General features: G+C 37.9%; 1 protein-coding gene across 5 annotated transcripts in view; it reads right to left on the minus strand.

The window, feature by feature from the left end:
* The window catches only part of LOC134268542 (helicase domino-like), a 40,647-nt gene that overhangs the window by 13,896 nt on the left and 14,314 nt on the right, over positions 1–12,437 (minus strand). For 4 of the 5 annotated variants that reach the window (XM_062750809.1, XM_062750808.1, XM_062750806.1 and 1 more), the window contains 17 exons: positions 12,261–12,397; positions 11,569–11,755; positions 11,019–11,219; positions 10,828–10,909; positions 10,648–10,737; positions 7,586–7,687; positions 7,148–7,294; positions 6,352–6,549; positions 6,129–6,238; positions 5,692–6,008; positions 5,317–5,519; positions 4,805–4,974; positions 4,516–4,712; positions 3,991–4,288; positions 3,581–3,760; positions 3,371–3,448; positions 3,133–3,267 (listed from right to left, as the gene is read on the minus strand). In XM_062750809.1, the coding sequence (XP_062606793.1) occupies positions 3,133–3,267; positions 3,371–3,448; positions 3,581–3,760; positions 3,991–4,288; positions 4,516–4,712; positions 4,805–4,974; positions 5,317–5,519; positions 5,692–6,008; positions 6,129–6,238; positions 6,352–6,549; positions 7,148–7,294; positions 7,586–7,687; positions 10,648–10,737; positions 10,828–10,909; positions 11,019–11,219; positions 11,569–11,755; positions 12,261–12,397 (2,832 nt within the window). Of the gene's footprint in view, positions 1–1,293; positions 3,268–3,370; positions 3,449–3,580; positions 3,761–3,990; positions 4,289–4,515; positions 4,713–4,804; positions 4,975–5,316; positions 5,520–5,691; positions 6,009–6,128; positions 6,239–6,351; positions 6,550–7,147; positions 7,295–7,585; positions 7,688–10,647; positions 10,738–10,827; positions 10,910–11,018; positions 11,220–11,568; positions 11,756–12,260; positions 12,398–12,437 lie in introns of all 5 variants that reach the window. The other variant, XM_062750810.1, reaches the window with a different exon arrangement.

Raw genomic sequence — 12,437 nt, forward strand, 5'->3', positions numbered from 1 at the left:
TATTTTTTTTATTCATATTTAAATGTAGACGTTTATCTTTACTTTCAGTACCCTGATATTCTGCTGCATATTATAAACCATCAATTATATTGGCCCTCTTGATTTCCTTTTCTCAAAGATTTTTAAAAAGTCCTTATTGTTTCCTTTTCTGAAAGTACCATGGTAGTATTTTTCTGCTAACTTGAAGCCGAAATCTTACATTCTGACTTTGGACTTAATCTTTTAACTGATACAGTATAATTTAAAGCTTTTCTGTGCCCAATTTTCATCATTTTTCAATGCCTGCTGCTGCTTGCCTTTTCAAGTACCATGGCAGTATTTTGCTGCTGATATGCAAGCCAAAAGCTTAAATTTCACCCAACTTTAGATTTTCACAATCAACTGATGCAGTATAATTCCAAGCTTATCTATGCCTTCTTTTCATTATTTATCATTCAATGCCTCCTGCTGCTAGCTGGCAATGACACACATGATCATGGATTTTGTATCTGCTGCAGAAAGCTTTTCCTTCAGAGAATTTTAAATTTTTAATACTATCAAAATTGATATATATATATTTAATCTGAATTTTGAGGAAGGGCTGTTCTGCTTGCATTACAAAGTCTACATCTCATTTCTGAGGGGGAGCAAAGGTTAAGTGGCCAGACAGAAGGTGATGGTGCCGGCACCTCGCTCCACCCACAGAAGATGAGACTGACACCAGGACCTTGTGTGCCACTACCCCAGAAATGAGATGAACACACTTTGTAACAAATCATTGGTTTATTTTAACTTCATTTGAAAAATGCAGTCACAACTTTTTCTGATAACAAAATACATGCATACATGTGTGTACATCAACAGTGCAATGTCAAAATTATCATCATACAGGAACAAGTAAACACAGTTTACCTTACAAAATCACAAATACCACAAACTGTCTTGTTCTTAAAGTTTAAAAAGTCCCTGGCTTCAGAAGAAAAATCATTAAAAAAATTTAAATATACTCAATCAAAAGCCTTTTGCCCAACACTCTTTTCCAGATCATCTGTATTTTTTTCTTTACACTGGCACAATTTCAAAATAAAAATTTAACATTCATTTAAATGAAAATTCAACATATTTTCATCAACATTTAAAATGCCTCAAAAATAAATTCAGTTGTATAATATACACGACATAAGAAACATCCATCATTTTCCCATATCATACATTCTACTCAATAGCACAATATTCTCAGCTGACGTCATTCACCTGATTAGGCAGAGGTCCATTGGTCGTTACCTGAGTCTCGCTGTTAGCTTGACTGGTAACCACCATCCCCTGAGAGGATATTATAGTGTTTTGTTTTATCACAACATTGGACACTTGGCCAGAGGCCACACCTGCTCTTAGCAAACTAATGAACTGATTGGGAGACCCACCATTTGTGCTGGTCTGGGGGATGGGTGGGTTAGGTTTCCCTATCACAAAAGGAAGATGGTCATTCATCTCTCCCTGCTCTACTTCTTCCCTAGAAACACCAGGCTGGGCAGCAGCCTTCCTTGTGCGTATAACTAGATTGGGATTCCAGAATGGGGAGGATGTGGGTGGAGTACTTGGGACGGGATTCTCTTTGGGCTGCTGCTGACTGATTTTGGGTATTCTGTACCTTGCCTGTTGTACAACAGTGGGTAGGTTGGAGGGCTGAGGACTAGATACTGGTGGGACAGGGTTGCTTTGGCTTGCTGCAGCTGTCTGGAACCTTGAAATAGGTGCAGACACTCTTGTGGGCTGTATGTTTCTTGCAATGTACTGTTGGGGTATAACATTCTGTTGTACAACATGAGCAACTTTTGGGTTGCCATTTGCTACATTCCTGCTAGTCACTAGTCTGGCCATTGGAACAGACAGTGGTGATCCCTGACTTAAGGACACTGGAATAGCTTTACCTCCACCCAGTTGTAAGAACACCACCCCCTGTTGATTTTGAGGGGCAGTGTTCTGTATTCTAACTTGACCAGCAGTGCCTGCAGAAGTATTAACATACTGCAACACTGGCTGTTGTGCATTTGAAGCATTGACCTTGATAAATTGTAAAGTGGGTTGTCCTGCACTGTTGCGAGACACCACCTGTTGTATAGCTTGGGCCGGGCGGGCACCTCCAACCTGAGTGGGTTGCGTTATGTACTGAATAGTTTGTCCTGGACCTTGATTGACAATTTGGGCAACCTGAGGGGTAACTGAAACAGCCTGAGGTTGAGGAATAACAGAAGTTTGTCCAACAAGCTGAATGGCTGGTTGGTTTTGAGCAGACTTGATATTTAACTGTTGAACCAAGTTTGGCTGACCAGCCTGGACAACACCTGCTGGGTTAGCTTTTGGGGGAGCAGCTTTGGCAAGGTTTGTATGAGCAGCTTTGGAAATGATTTGTTTAAGGTGTTGCAGTTGGGATGTGGATAACAGCTGTGAAGTATTATTTAGCTGATGGGGCAAAGTAGGGGCAGATTGCCTGGCAAACTGAATTGAAGGTTGCTGCTGGTGTGCTTGATACATGAGCTGGGCTATTGTTGGTTGAGAAGCAGAGTTTTGTTGGGCTTTGGCTAAATGAGCCTGGACCTGTTGAACTTGGACCTGTGACAATTGTACCGTTTTCTGGACTGAGGGAGAGCTTATCATCACAGGAACCTGTGGGGTGGCAGCAACCTTGTCTGGGGTCTTTTCTGTACCCTGCTTAAGAATGGAGGGTCTCCCTCGTCCTTTCTTTTGCTGTAGCACTACTTTAGGAGTAGTGTCCACAGCTGGTTCTGATTCATCATTTGGAATAGTAACATTGTTATCAATCAACACTTTTTTGCTAGCTTTGGCAGATTTGGGTTTACACTTATAGGTAACATTTATAGCACCATCTCCATCTTCATCCACTACAACAGCCTCAGCTTTAGCTAAAACTTTGTTTGCCCTTCTATTTCGTCCCATATTTAACCTTGGAGAGATAGCATTTTTTGTTGATGTCACTTTTGGAGTAACTTTGATAGCTCTGCCAGAAGACGGAACATACTCATCATCATTAAATTGCTTAGCCTTATTTCTGGCTGGGGTAATGCGGGATGGGGTGACAATTTTGGCTGGTGTTTTGTTTGCCTTCTGGGCTTTCTTGGACTTTTTCTTCACCTGGTTATACGTATCATCCCTGTAGTAAATGTACAACATTTCATCTTCCTCCAACTCCGCTCTCCTTTCTTCTTCCTCTTTCAATGCTTTGAGTCGTCCAAGTTCCCAGTCTTTCTTGACATTTTCTATGTCCTCCTATAATAAAGATAATCACATATTAGGTGCACTGTTCACATACCATACTCAGTCAAGAAATGTAACAGAAGTTAGTTAAGGGTATTTTTACTATACACTGTACCTCTCCCATTTCTAACTCCTCCATTGGGTCCATTTCAAGCTCCATGAAGTTGACTGCATATCTCTCTACCGGAGTAAGCTGAAATATAATACAATATGGTGAAATTCTGTATAATTGTTAACCGATTTTTTTTCCTTCTTTGACAAGTTTGAAAGTACACATGTACTGGGTTTACATGTAATTTTTTTTTATCTAAAATCATTAAAATACCTCTTTGTCAAGCATTGCAATTTCCTGTTCCACTTTGGAGAGCTCCTCTTCTTTCTTCAGCTCGGCTTCTCTCTCATCCCATGGAATGTTTTCATCAAACTCGGCCAGTTCTGCTTTCTGCTCAGCTTTGACAAGATCTACAGCCTGCGCATCTGTCTCATCTTCAGCCTTTGCCAGAACCTATGAATTGCAAAGATATTTTTTAACTTTTGTAATATGAATATAAGGAATGGATTCATCCAAGTCCAAGATTCATCAATTTTAAATATTGCTCACTCAGAAACAAGAGTACTTGCAGCCATTTTTTACTATCATAAAGTATCAAACGGTAATTAATATCATCACAATGAGCAATGTGCACTTCCTCACTTAAATTCTACAAGAAATTGACTTGCTTGACCAATGCTCACCTTCTCAAACTGAGCCATAACGTTTTTCTCTGACTGCACCATGTTCTCTTCCTTGGCATCTCCTCCTGCCTTTGTATCTTCCTTCAACTCTGTAACAGTCTCTTTCACTTTTTCACTCTCCGTTATCTCATCTGCCAAACTCTGTAAACCTGATGGCTCAGTAAACAATTCCTGGATGGTCTGCTCTTTGAAGAAAGCAGTTGTAAAGTTTCCTCCTTCAATAGCCATGTCCCCAAGCATTCTTTTCTGGTTTGCTTTCTTCAGGATGTTTTCTTCTACGGTTCGCTCACTGATCAATCTGGAATAACAAAAGCCTTGTTTGAGATCAAATTGTAAGCCCACTTTAACATTTTTACATTCATTAAAAGGAGCTCATTCAGTAATAAGAGTACTTGCAGCCATTATTTTCTATCATACTACATCAAACGGTAATTGTTTTCATCATAATGAGCTTTAATTTGCAACAGCCAACAGGTTTACAGAACAATACAACAGCAATAAAATCAGATACAGGTGTTTTCTTACCTGTAGATGTGAACATCCCTGGTCTGTCCAATTCTGTGACACCTGTCCTGTGCCTGGGCATCCATTGTAGGATTCCAATCACTGTCATAAAATATCACAGTATCTGCTCCTGTCAGGTTCACACCAATACCTCCAGAACGAGTGGACAAAATGAAAGCAAATATACGCTTGTCTGCATTGAAGCGATCCATAAGGAACTGAAATAAGAAGATCAAAAGTAAGCAATTTAAGAAACTAGAAGTCCATTTTGAAACATCTGTCAAGATTCACACGTAAACTTAATCTTTACCTGTCTTTGATCCACCTTTGTGGTACCATCCAGTCGTAGATATCTATGGCCATGGAAATTCAAAAAGGCTTCCAGAATGTTCAACATTTTGGTCATTTGGGTGAATATAAGCACTCTGTGGTTTTCCGACTTCAGTTGTCGCAACAAGATATCCATTGTCTGCAACTTTCCTTAAATTGGTAAAATAAATTTGATATATTACTTTTCAATTTTAACTTCTCTGTTGAACAGGATAGGATTGTTAGACCACATGACAGGAGGTATATCTAACCAAACCATTCTCAAATCATTTATACAAATAAATCACTCCATTTACATGTAAGAGTCAATAAAAACACCTTACCCAGAGACTTAAATGTTCAAATACTCAAAATGAATTTTTTTTTTTTTAATTTGATAACATGAATATAATCAGTTTTATTTTGTGATATTCCTAATTCCAGGAGTCAACAGTAATTACTTGCACCCTAATCTGTTAAATTAGTATAAGAAATTCAGTGCATTGAACATACCACAATCATACTGGATCAAGCGAAGTTCTGGGAACTGTACCGTCATCCTGGATGAGATTTGATGAAGACATTCGGTTTTGGGTGAGATGTGTTGTCTGAGACAGAATTCAGTTCTCCTCTGTTGATTGAGGTAGGATGGAGAGGGATGTGAAGCATGAAGCTGTATTTGAGGTGACACTATGGGTGGTGTCACAAACACAAACCTGGAATCAGAAACAGTTGTATGATACAAGTGCAACTGTACATGCAAGTTTACATTCATAAGCATTTTAAGATATGCAAATTTTGCATAAAAGATAGAAAATATCTTTCTGCTTTCATACATGTATATTTTTTCATACAGGTGAACCAGTCAAAGGTGCATGCTTTTCTTACCTAGAAAGAATATCTTTCAATTCACATAAATAATCCATTGGGGAATGAACTAGTTCTGAAAGCACTGTGGTCTGTTTCCAATAAATATCTGGATGATTTGGATTTCTCCAACATTTCACATTACGACAATATGCCATACCAAGTCCCTTCCATGTATTATCTTTCACAGAAGTTTTGTTCATGTCTTTAAAAACATCCACTGCATCACATAAATCTTGTCCATATACTGGCTTACATTCACACCTCCTTTTATTAATCTTGGCTATGTACTCCAATTTCTGCTTCCTCAGATCTTGCAGTTTGGAAGTCAGAGACGCCTTCAAAAAAGTAATGTTCATGAAATTAATCATATCTATCTAATACATGTGTAAGCAATTAAAAAAAAATATACTGTGTGCATAATCAACTAAATCCTAGAATTTAAACATTGTCCTTACCATGTAAAACCGAGAGCTTTTGTTGTGCAGATTTTCACAGTCTAACACCGACATCTTGGTTGAACTATGCGACATCGTAGTTGTCACCTGTGCTGTGGACGGCTTGGAAACTGAACAAATAGAAATGTTTTTGTGCCAAACTTAAATAAAAAATTTGCTACTATGATGGAAACATCAATCACTGGAAAAAAATGTGACCATAAAACATTATTTTGGTCCTCACCAGAGGGATCCTGATTGGATGTGACAGGAGCTACAGATGACAACGGGGACACTCTCATCACAGGCCTGGCCCCAGTAACTATGGTGGAACTAGACGGCAGTTGAACTGCGGGAGTTGTTTTAACCTGGGCATTGACACTCGTTACCAAAGTACTGGACGTTGAAGAAGCTACTGTTGTAATGGTGGGTGGGCCATTAACTGGAATGCAGAAAGGCAACAGAATATACTAGTATTCAGTTTCATGGCAAAGATATGTCCTTCAAAAAATGTTAAACATTTCAAACTGCAGCATCATGTTTGTCCCTCATTTCCTAGATAAAATCTTTATTAACTAAATTCCAAGATCCTGGCACCACCAAAAATAGGTGATTTTACAGTACCCAATTCTGGAATGTCAACATACTCATCTTGCTTGTAATAATCAAACTGTCTAAAGATTTGGTGATTGGATGTCACATAAGTACATAACAGCCAATGCATATATCTTGAGAACTTTCTTTCACCGAGATTTCTTAGCACTTGTGGAATAGAATAAATCACAAGAGACTCCGCTCGGTAATTATGTACATAAAAAAGAGATGATTTATTTGTATTTACATTAACTTTACCTAGGGGTAGAACCACATGCCTTTAAAAATGGCGTTGAATTGGTACATGCTTGAAAATTCTGACCACGTAAAAAAAATTATTTTCAACAAGAAAAACAGAACTCTTAACTACTGCATAAATAATGGCTAACTTGATGAAGATTTACATTCAAACTAAATCATACTCAAAACAAGATACATGTTCTTACCAACAGTGGAGGAGGTGGTGGCCACACTTAGAGCTTGTACAGAGGACGTAGGAATGCTGGCTAAGATTTGACTAGATGTAGACATAGGGGTAGACGTAGCTATAATCTGTTGTCCTGTGGAAGTCTGCACAATCTGAATGAATCCAGCTACAAACAAATATTATTAAATATATTAGTTAGAACTAAGTCACAAGTCTATTAACCATTTCATTATACAAAGTAAAGCAATCTCTTATTTTGTACAGAAAACAAGTTTTGAAATAATGAAATGTTGCCGAAATTTAGGGACCTGCAAGATAACATAAATTCTCTCAGGCTCGTACTAAGGCATATTATTTAAGCCTCTAATGGAATTCCACCAACAAAACAATTACATTGGCAGAACAACGAAAGAGGCTACATCATGTGACTCAGACTGTCTGTACATGTATATCTTACCTGGTAACTGAGACAGCTGGCCTGCTGGAATCATCAAACGAGCTCCCTGGTCTGTCTGTTGAATGTGAACAGTGAGAGGCTGTTGGACTCCTGTCTGTCCAGCTGTAAAATACATGACAACACAGGTAAATAACAATGGTATATCATGTCAAACTGGTGTGCAGAGAGCGCATGATTTGAGTTGATGTACAGTATTTGGCACATTCTTTAACTCTTTCAACACTGAGTAACTTTTATCAGCCAACCCATGGTACACTGAGTAACTCAGGCCATCAGCAGCAAAAATGGTCACCGTTATAAAAAGCATCATAACATCTTTATTTCTTTGACAATTTTATTATGTGATACATCATTGGAAAGATAAGAAAATTTTCTTTTAGAATGTAATTATAATCAACATTTATTAATTGTAATGTAAAATAATATCAGAGAAAAATTTAAAAATTATAAAAAATTCATAAATTTTGACAAATTCTTAAAAATTTGCTGCTATAAAGTTTCAAACTGATAAGATTTCTTACCATAATTTTAAAGAGAAATATTTCCTGAATAAAATGATATATAACATGATATAGTTATGTCAACACATATGATCAAAAATCCAGAAAAATCACATAGTGTTTTTTTTCACAATCAGTCCAGTTTCTCAAATCACAGCTTTACAGAAAGTGTTCAGTCTTGGGCTTGAAACTATCAAAAGTCTACTGTTTTTCACTTTTCACAATGTTTATTGCCAAAAGTAGACTTTGGTGTGATAGCCTTTGAAGCATGTCTTATTCAAATTGCAACACAGCGGGACGTTGCACTTTTCGCATTTCATCGTCGTTTTAGATCTCTTGTTCGGATTTTCTTGAACTGAGCATCCAGGGTGGCTGTTTCTATACACAGTATGCTTTTTGTTGCATACAACACACAGTGTTGGTGCTTCCTGTAGGTCCGGGCCAGTGAGACTTCTCATCAAGGCGAATTTCCGGTTCGGCATCAACGGTTCTTGGGCGCTTGAATCCCCTTCTCTCCTGTCGATAAGTCCCAATCAGCTGATGGGCGACATCAAGACGGTAACTTAGCAGATCCCTCTTACGTTTGTTGTGCGGATTGTGCTCAACTACAGATCCCTCAAGTATGTACGAGTTGTATAAGGCAATTTCTCGCAGCCTTATTTCCATCTTCCTGTACCATCTCAGCGATTTTTTGGATTTATTCATCCGCGACATTTGGTCAAGGCTATCAACTCCACCCATGTAAGAAGCATAGGCTTTTACTGTTGGCGTAACGGGAACCTGTGTCTCAGTACCATCCTTGTTCCTCTGTGTTGTCTCCAGGTTATTGTCATCAGGCTGATGATACGACGATAGGTAATAAACAATCCTATTGTCCTCCAAGTACTGGGCTAAAAGTGGGCCGCACATTAGCCAGTCTGAAGTTCCTCCCTGCATCCTTCTTGCGTCCCTCGCTGTAGGTACAAGCTCCTTAGGATAGCCTTTTCTATTGGGCCTTATTGTTCCGCAGATGTAAGTATTCCTTGTGTACAAATAATCGGCAATTGTCGGGCTTGTGTAAAAATTGTCTGTGTACACAATATATCCCTTATTTTCCAATGGTTTGGTCATTCCTATCACAACCTTTGAAGCTAGTCCTAAATTTCTATTGACAACTTCATTATTTTTGCCAACATAGATTTCAAAGTTGTAGCAGTATGCTGTAACTGCATCGGCAGCTACCCACATTTTTATCCTGAACTTTACAGGCTTGTCCTTCATGTACTGTTTCATTCCTAGACGGCCTTTGAAGGGAATCATTGCCTCGTCAACTGAAACGTGTTGATGTGGGATATACTCATTCTGGAAAGTTGTTCTCAAATGATCAAGAATCAATCGTACCTTGTGTAGTTTGTCGTTATTTTGAACATTACGGTCATCACTGAAATGAAGGTAGCGCTTTATTTGGATGAAGCGATCTCTTGTCATTACTTGTCTAATTTTTGAACCAATTACCCAGTATCTTTCGCTATTATACCAGTAAAGTTCATCTCTTTCAAACTGCATGACTTCCATAATGAGTAGAATGCCATAGTAGGCCTTTATTTCCTCCAATGAAACGTCAGTCCAAATTCCTTTGTGTTTATCTGGGTCGGCTGTTCGTTTTGTGGCTGCGGAGTTGTTCGTATATTCTACGATTTTTTCAAATAAAGCATCTGTATAAAATATCTGGAAGAAGTCTATGGCTTTACAGGAAGCATCTAGAACTCTTACAGGCCCCTTGCGTTCACGAAATGGGTGGATATTCCTGTTGTTCTGTGTCTTGTCCCAACCCTCAAACGTTGGAGCTCTGTACACGTCTTCCGGTTCGAAGCCTTCAAAGTCTGAATCCTCGTCACTTTCTCCGACCACGGCTCGAAATTGTCGTTCTAATGCCTCTTGTTGACGTCTATTGACATTAATAATGTCAAAATTCCCCATATCATCGAAGTTTTCATCGCCAGAAATGTCGGATTCATCACTGTCGCTCGCCATTTTACTTTCGTCTTTCTTGTTTCTGAGATTCGTCTCAAATTTCTCATTTTCCTCCCTTTTCTCAACATGTGGTCCGCCATATTTGGAAACGGAAATAGATCAAACATCTCAGAATTCATAGCGACGGATTCTGCGTATTAAATACTTCCTATGACGTTTAAAAACATGTTTACATTCTATTTATACCTGAGACCGCTGTGGGGGTTTACCGTGTTGAAAGGGTAACGTTTTATACCACCGCTGTGGAGGTCTACAGTGTTGAAAGGGTTAAAATTAAAATCATAGGATTATGTAACTATATACATAATGTACATGTTTTTAAATCTATACTCCATATTTTCTAAGTAATTTGCAATGACTGTCTTCTTTTGGGGTTTTGAGATATACAAATACCTCTCTGCAATAAGTGACACTTTTTTTGGTGTAAATGTCCCCAACATGTAGATGTTTCAGCAAACTATCATCTTTTCTTGGACAGATTTAGAATTAAGAAACCTCAATCCTTTTTCAGTGAGGCAAAAAGCTACTTAAACACTAGTGAAGGCTTACCTGGTTGTGCAACCACTTTGGCTGGAGGTTGTACTGTAGCACTTGTATTTGTTACTGGAGTTTGGGTATTTTCTACTTGAACTCCATTTACTGAAATAAATATTTTTTGATATAATAATGCACTTGTACATGCAAAATTTTGAATGTATAGCTTATTTTGTTCATAGCAATGTTTCATACCAGTTTCTGTCTTCAGAGCTGATTGTACAGCTGTAGATGCTGGAGTGGTTCTGTCAGATGTGGTGGGGGTGATTCTTCCAGTCTAACAAAGATATCAAAATTTCAAGGACATGTTTCAACACCATACTTATCATGGAGTTTATACATTACATGTCCAACACAGTTCATTAGCATTTCTAAATCACACTTACTGGTTGAACAGGAGCAATGCCTTTGAAGACCACTGGTTTCAGTTTACCAGAACGAGGTCGGGATGGGGGCTCTTGATGACTATCAATTTCCTCAATCAAGACTCGTGGAGTCTGTAGTTTTTTAACTCTGTGTGCCACAAAGGCTGGCAAATTTAACTCCATATCAGCCAAACTGGGATAAAGTGAATGTAGATCAACATCCTTCAATAGAAAATTCACATATATCATGTAGTGTACAAATTTGCAGAAATACATACAAATGGCTGTTACTTTATTTCCACATGACTCATTTAAAGTAGTCTAAAGCATTAAAAGTTATGGCCTAGATTCAAGATTTTGCAGACACAGAGAGATGTGGACAGGGCTTAATCTACATTTATATGCCTTCATATCTTCAATTACAGGGGTGCAAAAATGTACACCCTAAGCAAATATTGAAATGAGTATGCAATGTCCATTGCAAGAAAACTGTCCATTAACAATGTCCAAACCAATTCCACGGTAACCTTTACAATTACATTTAAATTTTAAGCCCAAAAACCTAACTTACCTTGAAAGGATCATAGTCTAAGCAATTCAGCACCAGTGATGGAACAAAGTAGTTAATGCCCTCTGTTTTGAAGGGTGATACAATCGGCCTTGGATCAAAGAGACTTGGATGATTACACACTTTTCTCAACTGCATCAGGATGTTGATTACACTCATAAAATGTCCACTTGCCAATGTTTCTTTTGTTCTGAAAGAATGTGAAAACATGCATTAGAATAAAGTCAAAATGGAATAATAACTTTAATACATCAAATACTTAAGGATCATCCACACCATATGACTTGTGACGTATACAAAGAAAAAAATACTTTTACTTCCGGTTTTATTTAGATTTTGCATCGGCGAATTGCCTGAAAACCGCTTGTAAGGGAGTCTTCTGAAGAGAAAGTATGTTGCACACTCAGAACATAAAGATATGTTGATCGCTAAAATTAAATTTTTATGGTTATTCTGTGAGCATAAAAATATATGAAAGGGTAAGACAAAATTTTTGGTGCTTCGTATGAAAACGCCTTGGGAAAAATATTTTGAAACTTGTGAAATTATTATTTTAAAAGTTCAGTATAAATTACATTTTAATCCCTGGTCAGTTTTAAAGGTTGATATGCTTGTTAAAAGTAATGCTCAATAATATGAGAACATAAACTGTATGTGTGTGGAGGACCCTGAAAACATTTTAAAGTTCTTCTTACTTTGTCTGCGACATGAAATCATCATACAAGTATCTTTGTCGCTTGGACAGATGGCACATAACCACATGCTCATATTTTTTGGGCATCTGCTTTTCAACATCTTTCTTTAATCGACGCAGTAAAAATGGTCTTAGTACCTGGAATGAAATCCATGTAAAATCAGCTTTTATTCATGCA

Source organism: Saccostrea cucullata, unplaced genomic scaffold (genome assembly GCF_032062105.1).
Source record: "Saccostrea cucullata isolate Sc308-1 unplaced genomic scaffold, CSIRO_AGI_Scuc_v1 ctg228, whole genome shotgun sequence".
NCBI classification, from domain to species: Eukaryota; Metazoa; Mollusca; class Bivalvia; order Ostreida; family Ostreidae; genus Saccostrea; species Saccostrea cuccullata.